Source organism: Opisthocomus hoazin, chromosome 4 (genome assembly GCF_030867145.1).
Source record: "Opisthocomus hoazin isolate bOpiHoa1 chromosome 4, bOpiHoa1.hap1, whole genome shotgun sequence".
In the NCBI taxonomy this organism is placed as follows: domain Eukaryota; kingdom Metazoa; phylum Chordata; class Aves; order Opisthocomiformes; family Opisthocomidae; genus Opisthocomus; species Opisthocomus hoazin.
The window spans coordinates 16,147,114-16,165,470 of record NC_134417.1 but is presented as its reverse complement, the minus strand read 5'-3'; the positions used below and the strand labels follow the sequence as shown (position 1 = coordinate 16,165,470).

General features: G+C 47.9%; 1 protein-coding gene across 4 annotated transcripts in view; it reads left to right on the top strand.

Annotated features, from left to right (window-relative positions):
- IL1RAP (interleukin 1 receptor accessory protein) overlaps positions 1 to 18,357 on the top strand; it is a 48,807-nt gene that overhangs the window by 12,925 nt on the left and 17,525 nt on the right. For 3 of the 4 annotated variants that reach the window (XM_075418084.1, XM_075418083.1, XM_075418086.1), the window contains exons 2-4: positions 3,581 to 3,648; positions 15,815 to 16,100; positions 16,857 to 17,049. In XM_075418084.1, the coding sequence (XP_075274199.1) occupies positions 3,582 to 3,648; positions 15,815 to 16,100; positions 16,857 to 17,049 (546 nt within the window). In that variant the 5' untranslated portion in view covers position 3,581. Of the gene's footprint in view, positions 1 to 776; positions 865 to 3,580; positions 3,649 to 15,814; positions 16,101 to 16,856; positions 17,050 to 18,357 lie in introns of those variants that run through there. The other variant, XM_075418085.1, reaches the window with a different exon arrangement.

Here is an 18,357-nt window from a genome sequence, read left to right as displayed (position 1 = left end):
ATTTCTGATTTGAAACAAAATGAACATTTCAGGTAAATTCCTTTAGAAAAAAATTCTAGCAACAGCAGTGATGGATTATTTTCTCCAACCGCTCTATGAATTATGATTATTAAAATGTTGATTTATGGAGACTTAAGAACACCTTGGATTATTTTGGTCTTGTGAGAAGTTTCTGGAGCACTGAGGATGTATCAGAGTTCTCCAGCCTTCTTCTGGCTGCTCTGATTGCCTGCTTTCTAGCTGTGGTATGATTTCTGACCTGGTATGCTCCTCTGCTCATTGATTTTTATTTGTGTCTCCCTTTGGTGTTTGCTTTTTGTTTTATTTGCTGGTGTACTAGAGTTGAGGTCTGTGATGTTTTTGGGTGGACGCAACTGGGTGAAACCCTACGCTGCAGCCTGGGCTTTGCACTCTCTAACCTCTGGCTCCTTCGGTTGCAGCCGGAGATGCTGGTGTTTCAGTGCAGGGATGCCAAATTGGGCAAGAAGTTAATCCGACACTGCTGGAATTGCATCATATGCAGGCAAAATGGCAACATGTTTTCTGATGTCACGGAACAAAGAAGCAGGTTGCTGGAAAAGGCAGAGAAAACTTCTCAGTTCCTGGCAAGAGCGGGGTGGGTTGTAGTCCTGTGGCGTCAAGTTCTAAGGGCATTGCAAAAAGCACCCTTCCTCTCTGTGACTGAATGGGTGCAGCAACGCTCTTTACCTTGTATCGGTGGCAGAAACACGTTATCCTCCCTGAAATGAGGGCAGATAACGACATCATGTGACCGCAGGATGCTTGCGGGAAGACCTTTCTCTTTGGGGCGTATCACAGATTTCAGGCCATCTAAAGCAAAACATCAGAGTGCCAGAAGCACTGGTATGTAAGAATTGGTCCATGTGCTGTGTTAGTAGTATAAACCGTCAGTTTCTGTGGCATTAATTGAATTTTGTTGAATAATTGTGTGCCACAGGAGCGGAGCTGGACTGCAGAAGCCATCCTGCCCTGCAGTCCCCTTTTGCTTCTTCACTGTGCGTGCAAGCTCTCTATTTCTTTACTAAAGGGGGAGAATCCTCTTCCTTCATCTTGGCTGGCAAACACTGGCATGATCAGGACGTCCAGGAGGTTGTATGACTCCTCTCGACTCTGTGCACATGCCTTCCACGGCCCCTTGTGTTTCACATCGTGTGAGAGCAGCCAGGGCTGTGGTCAGCTGAGTCCCATTCCTGTAATGGAGAAATTGCTGTAATATGACAGGCTTTGTGTCTGTCTGTCTCCACCGATAAGATCTCTGGAGAGCCTGGAATGAACCAGAAGTAAATCTTTGCTTTATGCTGTGTAGGGCTTCTGATTTTATAGCTGGGTAGACCAAGAAACAAGGATTTTCCTACTAGCAGGCAGAGCATGGAGATCTTGGATACCTTGCTCGTGGGAACAGAGACCTGGTGGCTCTTTGAGACAGTTGAAAGGAGCATGTTCCTATGAGCATACTTAATGGATGTAAATATTAGCTCGCTGCAGAGTTCATGTATCACTGAGTGAAATGTAGTAGTTTATTTTGGCCTCCGGCCACGTAAATGGCCTTGCTGTAACGAGAGAAGCTCATCCAAAGGAAGTAGTTGTTCCTGCTTGCTTCAGGGCTGAATTCAGTCTGATTTGTGCAAAATGCAGGACAAGATCACTGGAAAATAAGGGTGAGTTGGGGCATGCTGTGCACTTGTCTAATGAGAAATGGAGAAGGAACCGTGACGGGTCTTTAGCATGGGAAGTGGAGCATCCCTCCACTGTTTACATTTCCTCTTCCAACATCTGAATTCCAGAAAGTTCCTAAATTCCGAGTAAAAGTGCAGCATGTTGGTTCTCTCTGTCGAGTCTTGTGGCATAAACGTGTTTTATCTTTCTTCAGCATTTCCAGAGGGTAAAAGTACTTAATTTTGTTTCATCCCTATGGAGTCGTCTTAAATGACATTTGGAGCTGGTTGTAGATGGCAACAGAGAAGGGTTTGATTAGCAGCTGGCACTTTAGTTTGAATGGAGGAGGTAGGGGATGACCAGCCCTCTCAGCTGGACTCTAGGCAAGAACACTTGCCTTCTTCCTGGCTTCTTGCCCATTTCCGAAGGCCTTATGGCTTCTGAGGCAGTCTGCAGCCCTTTGCGTGTACAGTGCAGGGAAGAGCAGGCTTGCTCTGGATTTCCTTTGTCTCTTCGAGATGAGCCCAGCAGAGGGAAAGGATCGTACAAAGGCTTTTCAGACGCCAGCATTGAAAAGGAAGGATTCAATATCCGCTGCTGGATTTTGAGTAGTACAGTTCACACGTCCCATTCTTGTTAATCTCTGCAATCTGTGCAGTCTTAGGTGCTCTCTGCTTATGTCTGAAGCCCTTCTGCATACTGCATATATTGTAGACAGGTTTATGAGGGACATGTTTAAGCGGGCTCTGTGGCTTCTCTCCCCACCCTTTTAGCCCACCCTGATGGAGCAGATTTCCCTGTCATCTCGTGAGCGCGCTCCTGACAGTAGCACCATGCTCATTACTGCATCTGCCCGACGGAGCTGAGATGCTTTGATGAAGTTCAGCCTTTTAACCATCTCTTCTCCCTTTGTGATCTGACAGCACCCAGGAATATCAAATGCAACCTTCACCCCTTTAATGAGAGCATGTAGTAAATGTCAGCTTTCACGACTACCAGCTTACAAGTTGGATGCTGGAAAACGTAGAAACACAGGGAAAGGTAATTCTAGTGAGTGAACAGCTCCGAGAGCCGAATGCCAGATACCGGAGCAGGCGGCAAGTGAAATTCTGGCGGTGTGCATTTATCTCAAATTACAGGAAATTGTGCTCCATAGCGGGAACAGAGAAGCCTGGGATTATTTTTTGCCTGTCAGTGCTGCTTTGAAAGTGTAAACCTTTGTTCAGATAATTTTCAAAAAGTGTACAAACCTGGCACTTGTTTACTCCTGCGAGGTGGCTGTTCCAAGGAGGGTTTGACTGGAAAGAGCTGGTAGAGCTTTGTCCTGCCTTGAACTGCCTGCGGGAACAGGGTGAAGCCGTCGGGATTCTGGCAACCGGCCTCTTCGCAGGCCACCAGCAGAGCCTGCGAACGCGGACAGCACGGGCATGGTTGTCACGCTGAGCTGTCAGACGCGTGTTCAGTGCGAATGTGCTTCAGCCGCTGCTCATAATTGCGTTTTCTGCATTTGTTCTTAGAAATGAGCATGTGTGCTGGCAGAACGAGGTCTCGGCAAAGACCCTTAGTGTTTTGGGAGACAAAGCTTGGAATTTCTAGCCTGCAAGCATCTACCTTACTTCTTGCATTCATGGACATAGACTGTTCCAATGACTGAAGTCAATGAGCTCAGCTGTCCTCTTCTGAGCTGTCATCTCCCAGGCTTGGAGAGCTCACGCAGCTGCCTGCAGGCAGGACAGCGCTGCCATACAGATGCTTTTCTTAAGGAACCTTAATTAAAGAACATACCAGAATTAAAGGATCCTTGGGTGGGCAGAAGAATACATACACTCAGAGTTTAAAAAATGGTCTACAGTGATGAAATACTGTAAAATAACCAGAAGCTCTGTGTGCTTTGTCTCGGCAGGATGAAGATGGCCGGTGCCCCGCTGGTTGTGCTCTGGCTATGCATGGTCACCGTCGGCAGCGGCTCTGGTAAGGACGTGGCATGCGATGGCTCTGCCCGTGTGTCGTGGAAGACCTGATCTAAGGCTGGAGAAAAAAAACTGGCCACAGGGATTTTTAAGCATCTACACTATTCCTGAATGAAATACTTTAGCAGAATGCATGAACGCGATGTTAGTTCTGTGGGGGTATTGTGTAACGCTCACGTATGGAGGCTACAAGGATGGTGTAAACGTGTGCATTAGCAAATAGCAAAAAGCACCACCTCGCCCTGAAAGTGCTTTGCAAATTCCCGTTGCTCACTTGGCCCGTATAGTTACTCTTCTTCTGCGAGGGGTGACACCAGGGCTCAGCATGTGGCACTGACTTGTCACTGAACTGCAGGCAGGACCTGGGCTTGAACCTGAACTCTGCTATTCCCGTCTGGATCCAGAGGGGGTTGAAATTACGGCTCTCGGATTCTGACTCATGCCTCAGCAATGCAAGGGGAGAGGGGAACTTCTCGAGTGAGAGGAGCTCTCATACCCGTCTCACTGAGTCACTTTCCTGACAGGAAATATGTTGTCATCCTCGCAGCTCCTCTGGCACATGTTCAGCCCAGCTCTTGTGAAGAGGCAGATTGTGTGTGTCTCGGCTCCGAACTTCCTCCTTGGGGGTGGAAGGAGACAGCACGATTTGCAGGAGGCGAGGGAAAAGGGGGAGGGAGGAAGGAACAGGGGCTGGCTTTATTGGGGGAAACCTTCAGAAATAAGGGTTGTGCAGGGGACTGAGCAAATGTGTCCCGTCCCCTCCCCCACCATGAGCTCTTGCCCCTCTGCAGCGCTGGAAAACAGGCGGTTAGAACACCCTGAGCAGATGAACAGTTCTTGTATCGCTGTCTCTTGGACCATGCTCAAGAATTGGGGCCAGATTCACAACATGGACCTCGGGAGGGTTCGTCTCTGTACAGAGCCTGAAGGCTTGGGAGGCTTCTTTCCTTGGGTTGCCCAAGGGCTGCGTGCATTCACAGTAGGGTGTAGTCATCAGTAGGGGATGTCGCATCCTGGCTAGCGGCGGCTCCGTGGAAGCGGTGAGCAATGGGGAAACAGCAAAGGAGAAGGAATGTATATGGCCTAGGTCTCCTCTGCTAAGCCCAAGGTGGTAGGAGTGCCTGGGGAAGGAGGGACCCAGCGGCGCGGATCGCCACTGCTCGCTGGGAAAATCCCCGCTTTGCGTGTGCTTCTGGACATGCTGTTCTGCTTTCCACCAACGCAATATCCTCCTCCTGCTGAGCCAGCGTTACGACACCCCACGTGCAATCATCTTGGGCTTTTTCAGAAGTGGGAGGTAGGTGCAGTTGAGTCGGGGCTGTCCAGGATATGTTAGAGCAGGTCTCAAAGCTGAGACTGTCAGCTGGGAGCCTGGGTTGGCGTTTGGGTCACACAGGCTCATGCCAATTGATCTGGCAGAACCCTGCATGCATTTCTGTGAGGTGTTTAGTGCGTTTTAAATATTCCTCCTTTAGCAGGGGTTTTCTGTACAGGATGTTTAGAGCCTTTATAGACTGCTGCAAGAACGAAAGTGTCAAAGGGTGATGCATGGGACACCTGATCAGTTAAAATACATTTCTTCTGCAAATCCACTCTAGTGGATGCATTTAATTTTCTGCAGGTCTGTGGGTGACAGACCCACTCTTCAGTTTAGCATTCCCTTTTTGTTCCATGGACATCATAAACCGCTTTGGGCTGTCAAAACGTCTTTTGTTGTTTGTGACGGGCTTGGATGGCTGTTTGTACTTGGATGGAGGGGCAGCCGTCTGTGCAGCCCTCTGTTACACTGTGGGGTTTCCTGGGACTGGCACCAAAAGGCAACTGGAGCTCGTTTCACCCTTGCAAATTCGTAAATACAGAGCAGTGTGGGAGACCGGACGTGCTCTGAGAATGTTACAGTGTTTGGGCTCGCTTTTTCTTCTTGGAGCAGGAGGCGTAGGTGGGAGAAGAGCAGAGGTTATCCGGAGTGAACACAGAAGGGCTGTGCACAGCCTGCAGCTGCCCCAGTGGTCTCAACACCAAGCCAGGCCATGGAGATGGGTAGCTCTCACTGGGGAACCTGGCTTTTGGGATAGTTAAGATGTGTAACTTGGCAGGGATTTGTTATTTCAGTTGGATCATTTTCTGTGCTTTGCTAGAATAGTCGTGTAATGCTGTGTTGTCGGGATCAGCTCGATCTTCAGCCCAAGCTGGCAGGGGAAGGCTGGAGGCAGGGACATGTGTCCTGTCGTGGTTTGCTGCCACTTTTCCTGCCTTCCTCTGCAGCCCTTCCCAAGGGAGCAGCACGGTCAGCAACACTGACTGGGGACTGCCCAAGGCAGGGGTACCGGTGCTCTGCTGAGTCCTGAGCTTTCTGGTCTTGTGGAGGGGATGAGGATCCAACACTTAATAAATTTCGGCTACAAAACACCAGCACTGCTCCGGCTATAACGCGGATGGCCTGCCCATCCAGTTCAGCCAGTATGGCTGATGGTCTCCCTGGCAGTGTGTCAGCAAGCTGCAGCGCTGGACTTCACCCTGCTTCTTACTGGAGAGACAAATCCACAAACTTTGTTTTTCCCCCAGATTTTGCCAACAGCACTGTGGCTCTAAACATCTGTTCTTTGAGCTCTGCTGTTTCTGCTGTGTATGGAGGCTGGTGTTGAAGCAAAATCATTTGCTGAAACGGAGCCGCAAGCTGGAAGAGGAAAGAAATGTGATCTGAGTAGCGTAGAGTAAAAGACTTGGAGTCTGAGACTGAATTTGTGCTTGAGTCTGCTACTCACTCATGCTGTACGTGTGGGCAAATCTCTTCTGGTCTTGAGAACATACGTGATCTGCAGTGCCTGGGTTTGAATTCCTTACTCGTGACCTTTGGGATATTTTTTTGCAATGGTACTCGGGGTCTTCTGCTTTCCTTGCCTCAGCCAAGCCATCTTTAAGATGGAAATAAGGCTTAGATCTCTGCACTTGTGTTGTAGGATGCTTAGTGAGCCCAGGTGTTCTGATACCCAGAGAAGGATAGCAAAAACCGATGAACCCAGTTTTGGTCTTACGATGATTTCCTTGACGCTACTGAAGTCATATAAGTATACACTGGCTTAAAAGAGATGAAAAACCGGTTGGACAAAGAACATAACAGCCAGTGTGAATACAGAATAATGTTATCTCTGTGTTTCCAAACAAAGCCAGCCTATGTTAGATACCAGTTTATTTAGAAGACGTGGCTGTAGTCATGCTCCTTGTTCCATATTTCTCTGCTAACCACGCTGCTCTATCATTCTCCAAGAGCTTCCAGCTTTCGCAGGGTGAGGGCTGGGGGGAGGATCGCGGTTAGGAGGATTGTCTTGGGGAATTAGAAAGGACTGGGCAAAGCGGAGGAATATTGCTGCCAGGAGAGGAGGAGCAGCCTCACGCTGATTATCTCAGGATCCACCCAGTGTGAGCAGATAACTGCTGCGCGTAGATAGCCCTTTGGTGGGAGGAAGCAGCGTGTTGGCGTAGGAGACCCCATCTGACAGCCCCAGGAGAGCTGTCAGAGGACTGCGTGGTAAGGTGAGCCCAGGACTGGGGCCGGCTTCTACCCACGGAGACACCCCAGCACGGCAGGCAGTGGCTGTCAGGCAGCCAGCAGCCTCCATCCTGGGAATTCTGTTTCAGGCTTTGCTGTTTTTTGCTGGATTATGAGCACGTCTCTTGCAATTCCCCATAGCAGAGGCTCTCCAGCACCAGTTTTCGCCCCTCTGAAGTCGGCTCCAAAGTGCCAGGCAGCACGAGTGCTTCTGGGTTCAGGCGGTGGCTGGAGCAGCAAAGGTCTGACCGCAGCGAGCCAGAAACCGAGGTCCGGCTCCGGAGGTCAGAGCTGCCGCCTGCACCATCTCTCCCGAGTGCCGATCTGCACTGCCTGTCTCTCTCGCACTTAGCAGAGAGGCAGAGGAGCTACTTATGGCCAGGGGAAATTTGCAGATTAATAAATTACTGTCTGTAAAACACTTTGAAGATAGAAAGCCCTGCGCAACTCCTCAGGATTATTACTATATAGCTCTTACACTACTGATGGGGTTCCAGTGGCCTTATTTTCCTTATGATTTGTGACAGCTCCAGAAGCTGAGAGGCTTATTTTAGTGTGTAAAGTCAAAAGAAAAATAGATTAAACTGCGTTATTGTTTTCTAAAGAGACTAAATCCCTCCCCCATCATCATCTTCTGGGATTTCCTGACTTCCTCCTACTCTTCCAATCTCAGCTTCTTGCTGTCCTAATTTAGGAGGTGATTTTATAACCATACATACCCATCTGTGAGTTACTGCTGTTGTAGAGGTTTATGGTGCTTGGGGGCATGAAGTTATTCAACACCAAGGGTGTTGAAAGGTGCATAGCCCTGAAGTGGATGGAGCTAAAACCTGCGGAGCAGAGCTGGCCTGGGTGCAGATGTGGAACTGCAGCGGCCAGCCTCCCTCCACACCAGCCGGAGTCGTGCCCGCCGAGGAGATGAGCCCTCACTTCTGCTTGTCAGCTGAGGAAATAGGTTGTGAGGGGTGAGTTTTGTGCAGGTGTCAGCGTGATGTGACCCATCTGCATTGAAGTGCAAGAAGCGTGCGGAGGAAAGCAGCCCGCTTTGGGTGTGTTGCTGATGTGCTGTTGGATGGTCACTGTTGCTCCTCTGTGCCTATCAAATGGGGCATCAGGGAGGGGACATTGGGGACCTGTCTCCTACCCTCCTCATCTGTCACGTCCCCCTGCTGCAGCCGCGCAGTTGTGCGCTCAGTCTCACGCATTTTATTGTACACAGGTGACTTCTGCCAGGCTCGTAGACCCTTATGGTGTGTTTTACTGCCTGCTGCATTTTTTCAGTTCCCATCCTCGTCCGAGGACAACCGCTGCAGTGGCTTCTTTATGCAGACGTCCCTGTGGCTCGCCGTGGTGGACAGGGCAGAATTGTTGGCTGTATTGTAAAGCAGGCAGTAGAGACCCTGGCTAAGTACAATAACTAGGCTGCAAGGGTTTAACTAAGCAAGCCTGTGGCAGAGCCAGGAGTTGAACCTGGACCTTGTCAAGTCCCAGTCTGATGTCCCAGGCACAGAGAAGAGCCCCTGCCAGCTTGAGCACAGCTCTGCAGTGGTGCTAATCAGGTAAAACTCCTTTTCATGCTGCCTCTCGTAGAGACGATTTTGCAGCGGGCTGTTGCGTTTCCTCTCACGGTCTCTCCTCCTCCGGTGCCGCTCTGCTTTGCTTCATGCAGCAATTTCCTCAATGAAGTGGGACGGAAAGTAGCTATTTGCTCTTTTTCTCCTTCAGGCTTTGAAGCAGTTCATACCCCAACCTTTATCGTTTTGATCTCGATTTTAAGAAAAGCCTCCAGGAAAATATGTCAAGCTTGCTAGAGAAAACTGATTTTTTTTTTTTTCTTTTTGGCCCAGTTGCTGGAGGTAACCAAAATACTCTGTGCCACATACAGTAAACACAACTTTATGCACAGATAGAGAGTGAAGGCTCTGTATCTGCTCCATGCTCACTGTGGAGGAGTTTTAAAAGACACAAACAACAACTACCCCTCCCCATGTAACAGGCTGTGCATGATTAGATAAGGGAACTCAGAGTCAGGGGCTGTGGGCTTCATTACAGCACCATCATTTTTTGAGTGTCATGCCTTGGCTGCTTCCTCTGAAGTTCTGACTGTGCTGAAGTCAAGAGAAGTTCATGCAATCAGCTTGTTTTTCGTGAAGTTGGCAGAGAGGCAGACCATCACACCTGTTTAAACTGGACTTTCAGGATCTGAAGTTAAACAACCACAATATGTAAGTGGTTTTGGAAATGATGAGCCATTCTGCAGCAGGAAGTCCTTTTCCTTCTTCGCTTCTCGGCTGTCCTATCTATTTAAATGATAAAAGTGGCTGGGGAGAGAGCAAGAGACTCCATCCTTGTTCGCAGCATCCATGGAAGCTGCTTCACAGCTCATCAGCATGGGATGAATATGGTGAGACCTGGGAGAAGGGTAAAGTTGCGTTGCTGGTGCCATTGCAGCAGAACCATGTGGATGGGGCTGGGCTGCATGCTGTGTGTCGGAGCCGGTCTCAGGGAGGTTTGTCCCAGGACCACTTCCACTCTACTTGCTCTGTTGGAAAGGCTGTGGGAAGAAGGCAGTGAGGTTAGGACAGGCCCTTTTTGATGCGTTCCCACTGAAAGTCAGATTATAGATTCCTGTGGAGTTCGTGCAGCTTCCAGGCTGAGCCTCCAAGGCAGTGTTGAGTTCCAACCAAGTTTTTAGGCATTCTCTGACTCCCATCGCTGCTGCAGAGGTAGTGGGAACAAATGGTGAGAGGCAGCTGATCCTTGGCTAGAGCTAACCCAAGTTCTCTGTCATTCCCACCAATTTCAGTGTGTTTGGGTCTGTGCCTCTTCTTCCAGGTCAGGGCAGACATCCTCATTTGTTTTTCTCCATGCCACCCTCCTTCCACCATGGCGTACGGTCAGACGGGATACAGATACAGCATGGGAAACGCCGCGGTGCCTGGTTGCTCATCTGCCGAGCAAAGCACGCAGCCGGGGAGCGTGCTGCTGTGGTCTGGTGCAGGGTGCGTGTGTGGAAGGGAAAACGCGGAGGTGGTGGAAGAGTGGGTGCTCCTGGCGCCGGCGTGAGTGGAAGGTGCACCCACGCGTGGCTGCTGTCCACAGCTGGATCCTTCTGAGCTCACTGCGCAGCTCCTCTGTGCAGCCCTGCCTCCTCCTCACTGGCTGCTCTCAGCTTCAAAGAAGGTGGGGGTAAAATTTTTTTTGAAGATAGTAATGATTAATTCTCACTTAATCGCTTTGCGTGACCAGCTTTTTCTGTCGTACTGATGCTGATTCTTGCACAAAGTTAACCGCTGGCCTGGCTGTGCTCTCCGGGTGGAGGGTGACTCATAGCGGCTTTGCTTGAAGATAATGCAGCAGGGGCGGCCAAAGAAAGTAGGAAGCTGTTGAGATGGTGCAGCCCCAGCTGCTGCTGCTGTTGAAATGGCACGGGGAAGAGGGGTCTGCCAGGTCAGTCAACCGGCAGCACTGGTGGCTTCGAGTCCTGCGGCCACTGCACGGTCTCAGTCTGCGTGCAAGGCAAGCACCCTCCCAACATTAGAGACGATTAAGGAGGACGCATCAGTTTGACAAATGGCAGGGTAATTTGTGCTGGTGTGATAGACGGCCTCTCATATGAATGGCTCTTTAATATTTCTTCACAGAAATTTTTACTAGGGGAAGCCTTTGTTTATAGCCCCAGGGGAGGGAAGGGGTGGAGGAGGTGTGGAGCTGGTAGAGTTTTGGTGGTTGAAAGTTCTTTCTTTTTTTTTTTTTTTTTTTTTTCTTTCAAATGGAAGTACTTAAAATAAATGCATAGAAGTGCCAAACTGTGGACAAAATAGGACAGCATTTCTTGATGTGGCCTTACTCTGGTTTTCTTTTTTTTGATATGCGGGTTAAGCAGTTTGTCTCTTCTTGAGAAATCCAAATAATTGCACCAGTTTCATCTCCATTTTGACTGTGTGGGTGCTTGTAACAGGTGCTGCAGATGTATCTCACAAAGGAGCATTTTGGGTGTGTATATTCAGAGCTGTGTTCCCAAGGGGGTAAATCAGTGCAACAAGTGAAAGATTGGGAAAGGTTTCCAGAAATGTCTGTTTTCACCTTTGTGCAGCTGCACAGCATCATTCACCCCCCCTTCCCTTTCATTTTTGACTTTGCATCGGGAGAAGCTGCTTTATTCAGCTTCATTTGGCTTCTGAGTAGTCTGTTTTGGGGTGCCTGGTGTTTAAGGGCGTTGTAGCATCAGATTCAGAAATGGAACAGACCTGACTCTTTCTGTAACAGAAGAGGTTTCTGTCCCTCGTATCGGCAGTAGATACCCCTATGAACACAGAATGCCCCATACAGTCCAAGCAAGGAATACACTTAGAGTGAACTTTGCCGGTTCACCTGGTTCCCAGCACGCGTCGGTGAGGAGCAGTAGCGCGGCAGCCGGCTCGTAGCTTCATTTCAAGGCACGTAAAATCAAGATGGGCATCTTCACCGTGACCTTTCTGTCTGCACTTTCTCTTCAAGTGCTGGAGGTGGGTGTTTCCTTCTACCCTGCAGCCTCCCTCCAGCCTGTATAATCCTCATCCCTTTTCCCAAGCAGGACTGTGGAAAGAGGACCGTTTCTTGCCTTTTTCCTGCGTTGGCTGTCATGGGTAGGTGTTATGGCTCGTAGACTGCCTTGCTGTGTGATTACAGAGCACCCAGCAGTAAGAGGGGTCAGCTGAGGCATCTGCAGCACGCCTCATCGGTAATGAGAAAAAGATGGCTTCTTTCAGAAGCGTTTTGCAGAGGCGTTTCTAGGAAGATGCATTTGTTGGATAGAAAATTTTTAGAGAATTTTATTGTATCCCTTAGTTATGTGTGTAATGCTCCATTCACTGTGGCGTGGAAGCGACCGTGGAGTTGCATATAGCTCCTTCATGTCTTCGCTGGTTTCCATTTGTTGGTGAACCTCTGAAGTCAGAGCATGAATGCTGATCCCGCTCGATGTAATCAGGAGCTGCTCTGAACTCCAATGGCTGTTTTGTGCAGGAAACATTTTGAGAGAAGCAGCTTGCTTCGTAGGCTTAGCCAGTGAAAACAAGCATGAGTTGCTGCAAATGGGCACCGTACCATAGAAGTTAGTGTTGTTTCTGACAATTAGAACTGGGTCCTTGCATCCTCTTTCTGCAATGCCCCCTCAAATACGTTACTGGAGTCAGGATAAATCAATGTGTGTGTGCGTGTGTGTGTGTATATATATATATTTTTCTTTTTTTTTTTTTTTCATAGTGGGAGCTGCTCTATGCCAGTGAGCTTCAGTGTGAAGTCATGCCATTTCTTTCAAGCCATCTCTGGCTTAGACTGACATCCAAGTAACTGCATGCTGGTGTTAGCAGCAAACAGGCTCTGAATATCCAATAAAGGGTAAAATAGTGCAAGGGGCACAAAATGTTGCAGGGAGCTGTTGGATGCAAATAAAATTATAGCAATAATAATATGAGCATCCCCTCTGCTTTACACATGTGTGGGGAGTGCAACCGGCTGCCTGGGCCTGATCCATTGGCTGAGGTCTGCTGCGAAAGTGCCACCATGGCAAAGGATGCTGCTGGGATGGGGAGAAGAGCTACATCATAGCTAAAGAGGAGGAGGCTGATGAAGGGATGTGTGCATGTGAGGGGTGTCCTGCAGTCCCCTCGCATGCCATGTCAGGCAGAGCCCAGCTATCTCGAGCGTAAAACGCCCCAAGAAATCAGAACAGCAGTACGACTGTCAGCGTGGTGTGGGGAGGAAGGAAGTTGTGCAAAGCGCCGCAACTTCTGTCCTCTGTGGTTTATGCGTGAAGAAGGTCTCGCTCCAGCCTGTGGTGCTTCTGCCATCTCTGCTGCAAGCAATGGGTCGTGGCTTTGCTCCCTGAGTCCTCAGAGCTGTGTTGGGCTGGCTTTGCCCCAGCAGCCAGGAGGGTTCCTTGCCGGCAGAGCAGCGAGCACAGCCTGCGATGCCAAGCTGTGTGGCCACTCCTGCGGTCTGTGGTGTGGCTGCCCGATACCAGCATGGTTATGTGCTGTGTTCAGCGTGGAGCACGTAGCACCCCAAGGCAGGATGCATGAGGAGAGCCTTAGGACTAGCTGTTTGGGGTGTGACAGCGTTCCCGAAGTCAGGTGAATTAGCCAGCTCTGAGACAAAATCTCCAGGTACAGCTCTTACAGTAAAGAACAATAACATTCGCCTCTTCCCCAGCCAAGAAGACAAGGCCCATACATTGCTTTTGAGTAATCTAGGATGGAAAAAAATAAGATAGTTGTATTTATTTTCAATACCTCTTTCAGGTAGAATGGGTAAGTAGTTTTACAATGCTGATTTATGAGCTGTTGCAAAATGCAAGAGCTTTTCATGATTGCAAATTTCATTGATCTTGACTCCAAGAATTTCAGTACTGTAGTGTTTTATGTAGTTGATTCTTCCTCTCCAGTCCTGCCATTTGAAGTAATAAGCACAATTTGCCTCTATGCAGCCCAAGAGGAGACAGCAGAGTCGGGTACCAGGAAGAGAACCTGGGTGTCCTGGTCTACAGACCCATGTCCTCTCCTTTCAGAAGGACGGCCTTTCTTTATAAAAACAAATGTTCCCCCTCCATGAATAGTAATCGGTGTTTTATGATGCAATTAGCAGGCAGCCTCTGGCAGGCTCATTTGTCTCTTTTACTACTCTATGGAAACTTGACCATGCCTAATCCAGTAGCTTGACCCCACCAGCATAAAGCAATGTAGTGGTTCCAGTTGGTCTTGACCATGGTGGTGACTATGCACCTTCCCATGGTATAAGGCTTCCAATAGTGGTTCGGTCTTTCAAAATGAGCCGTGACAATGGCTGTGGTAGCAGCTGTACAGGATGATGCTGTGTGGTTTTGAAAGAAATATCTATATGTTTCTTAGATGATGAGCAATGGCACTCTCCAGCCATTTGGGTTTCTTCCTAGCAAATACTTGTACTCTGGGTAGCTTCACTGCCTCTTCCTAGCCCAACTCACTCTCTTCCTCCAGAAGTAGCATTCTGTCATATGGGTGTTTGGCATACCGCAGGAGGAGTGGTGCAGTTTCCATTTACATTTATGTGTAAACCCACTAGAAAACATTTCTGTTCTTACTGGCCCAGATTCCTCCTCACTGTGACTAACCGTTTCTGAGCCACAGGAGTTAACGTTGCTGCCTTAGAGCACTGTAGGCCTGTCTTCTCAAAGGTTTATCTCTTTGCTTTTTCTAATTAAGTATGAATTTGGGGCCAAGCTACATCCCACTGTCTATTTAAGGAAGATAAAATACCAGAAATACTGCCTTGGGCCTGTGAAGTCAGTTCAGAAGAACTGGGCTCAAAGAGCATATTGTATTCCGTTTTTCTCCTCAGTCCGGGGTCTTCTAACATCTGCAAACTGGAGAGGCTTTGCAGTGCCGTCTCTGGAGTGCCTGTGATATGCTGAGACACCTCTCCCGGGGAGTGCTGCAGGCAGCACACCCCTCTCCCGTTTGACTCATTTTGAGCTCTCAGACATCAGGCAAGATGTGCTGGGAAGCGTGCTGTGCCACACTTGGCCTCGTCGGCTCAGGGACATGGGAGATGCGGTGACAGCAGCTTCTCTGTGCATCTCAGCCAGCGCTGGCAGCACAGGTTGCTCTCAGGTTTGCTGACACCCTGGTACCATCCATCGCTTGCACAGCATCCCATCGTGACTGGGCGTCCTGATGGGTAGGAGGAATGGAGTGGAAAGGAGCTCTTGGAAGAGAAATGGGTTTTGACTGTGCTGTTTGTTCTGAAACTATTCACTGATGACAAGAATAAATTAAAAAAAAAAAAGTCACTGAACAGCTTTTTCTTATGCTGCCCAGTTTCTACATCAGCCTGACTCTGCAGTGAGCCATGCTGACCCTGTTGAACTGAGCTTGGGGAATGCACCTGGGGACTGCCGAGGGATCCCTGAGAGAACCTGCTGCCACCTCCTCCGTACTGTCTCTTCTGCCGCTCAGCCTCCCTTCCCAGACTTCACCATAAACAGTCTCTACATGTCACTTGTACTCTTTGTGTTATCGTAGCATGTGCAGGTGTCGCGTGAGTCCATCACAGGAAAGACAGTCCTTGTTCCCAGAACCCACAGTCCACCTTCTTCTGGCAGGGGCAATGGCCCTTAGCTCTTAGGAGGGTTGACGTTTGTAGTGGTTTTGATTTGGTTTCTGTTTTTTTTTTTTTTTTTTTCCCCTCCCAACACTTCTATTTCCATCCTCCCCATCACTGTGCATGGATGCACACACACCTCTAGCATTGTTTTCATCCATATTTTATCTTCCCATACTGGGTATTTTTAGGGTTGAATTTTCTTGGAGCTCTCTAGGAAGCCTGGTGCTATGCAGAAATATCCTATCATATTGTCCTGATGGGGAATAAATAGCTTGGAAAGAGCTACATGAAAGTAGAGTTTTGCAGGTTCTCTAGAAATGAACACAGTATTCTTGCTCTGCTTTATAAAAGCCCAGTTTGCTTCCACTGAAAACACTGCATTTTTGCCTCTGATTTTCATGGGGACAGGACCAAGGGCTGTGGGGAACGTGGGCAGAAGTGTTTTTCTCCTGTGCACTTGCAAGCTAAGGTACCTTGTTCTTCCTGGCTGCAGAACGCTGTGATGACTGGGGTGTGGACACCATGAAGCAGATCCAGATTTATGATGGGGAACCTGCCAAGATCAAATGCCCACTTTTCGAGACCTTTTTGAAGTACAACTACAGCACAGCCCATTCTGCTGGTTTAACCCTGATCTGGTACAGGATCGGGCAGGACCGGGATCTGGAGGAGCCCATTAATTTTCGCCTTCCGGACAATCACATAAGTAAGGAGAAAGATACTCTTTGGTTCTGGCCTGCTCTTGTCAATGACACCGGGAATTATACGTGCATGCTCAGGTAGGTGTTGTGGTGCAGCTTCTGTATGCCTTCAGCATAATCAAAGGACTTTCATGAAAGCGGGAAAATTATGCTGTTAGCACCAGATCTTTCTGTAGGGAGAAGATCATTTACATAAGCATTAATGGGAAAAGAATGTTACAATTATAAGACTGCTCAGTGCTGAGGCAATTTACTTCATAATAATGCTTGGAGCCTTGCAAACATTAATGAACATGCCTCTTTCTAGCTGCTAGTGTCCATGAAAATATTATTGCTAAGCCCATGGCAAAATCCACAGGCACTCACCATTAAGAAGTGATCTGTATGTCTATAGTAAAAATAGCTTCAGATGCAGGGGTAATGTTTTGACTGCATGCTAATTTGGCAAAGATTCATGAGATTCAGACTTCTAGAAAATTAAAAGTGTCTGTAAGTGTGGTACGAAATGAACATAGCATCTGCTGTGCACAGAGCACAAGAGCTCTTTTTGATCTTCTTCATGTTGTCTCTTGTTCATCGTGTCTTTGACCCTATTATCTGCTTTACCAGCAGGGGAGTGGATGTTGCTCGTTAGTCATCTTTACAGGCTTTCCTGAGCCAGTGTGGCCATCTCTGATGGTGTTTTCTTTCCCATTTATAAATGAGTCAAGAAAGGCTCTATGTACCTCAGCAGTGCTATGATGCTCGTTATTGCAGATGTGATTTTTATTTCATTCCACTGCTATAGGAGTAAACAAGTTTCAACTAATCAGCCCTATCCTCCTCTGTCCTTAGAAATACAACTTACTGCAGCAAAGTTGCATTTCCCTTGGAAGTTGTTCCAAAAGACCAACACTCTTGTGTGAGCCGTTCGATAAAACCCACTGAGGAGATGTTCTACTTGGAGCACGCCAATGAGAAGATCATATGTCCAGATATTGATGGATTTTACCCTGCTAGTGTAATACCAACTGTCAAGTGGTACTTCGTAAGAGGACTTTTGTCTTATCTGGGTAGTGGGGGAACACAGTGTTGCATCTGAAAAAAATCAGTGGTTGGCATGAGAATTGTGGAGCTACATTTCAGTGTCTCCCCAGTGGTGAAACTGTTAATGCAGCTTAGCTGATTGTAAGAGCTTTATTTCCATTGAGTTCAAAGGTAAAACTGCCCTGGGAGGAACATGAATAAAATTGGGAGCTAAGACTGGAATGTTTTTGACCAGCATGCACAAGTGGAGAGTACTCTAGCAAGGATTTAGGAACCTCAGTTCAGCTGCTGGCAGTATACCTGACCTGCTGCCTAAGCAAGGCACTATCCCTGTAAAGGAAACTGTGATTCATACTCCCTCTTCTCTAAAAGGGAAAACCAAAACAAAACCTCAAAAAACCCACCTGCTAATGACAATAGCATCCTTTCAAAAATCTGTTCAGATAAGGAAATGAGGTTGTACATCAGGCCTCTGCAAGGACCATCGGTGCCCTGTTTGACAGAATCCAGCAAACCTCTTCTCTGAAGATGGAGACATCCCTACCCTATCTTCCGTACTGCTCTGATAATTAGGCTGTTTCCAGCCATCCTCAGGCTCTTGCCTACAGAATTACTGCTCAATCTTATTAAATTTTGACCTCAGTGTTTTTTTTTAGGTAGATGCCTTTAGTCAAGACAGAATAAGAATTCTCAGGGGATGTGCAGCCAGAGGGTTATAGGACTCAATTCTATAACTGCTTATAAAGCTATTTGGGATTTCTAGATAGAAGGTTCTGTATGAGTTTAATAATAATGAAAGGTGGCAACAAATATATCTACTGATTAAAAAAAAAAAGCCAAAAACCACAACACCTCAAAAGAAAAAAAACCTCACAACTCTAAAACCCTTCAGGACAAACTTACTTTTTTATCCAAAAGGAGCAGTTTCACTCCAGTAGCTGAAATGCTTTAGTTGTACCATTCATTGAAATTCACATCTCAACAATCAATTAGCAGAATGAAACAAAAAGCCCCATGGAACTAATTTTTCAGGCAGCAAGTCATTCCATGCCTACTAAAAATCATTAAAAATGGTATATGACCCCTGTCTTAAACTGCCCCATTAGGATGTATCTGATTTGGAAATGCACCATTCAGAAATAATCTCTTAGAAAATGTGCACATCTTTGGGTTTTATGACAATCAAGATGTCATCTGCATAACCCCTTTCTGAAAAGGGATCTCTAGCTTAGTACTTGGCAGAGGTTTCCTGCCTCGCCTGACAGAAAGAGAAGAGTGATTAAGGTTTCTGTACTATAGATTCTTATTT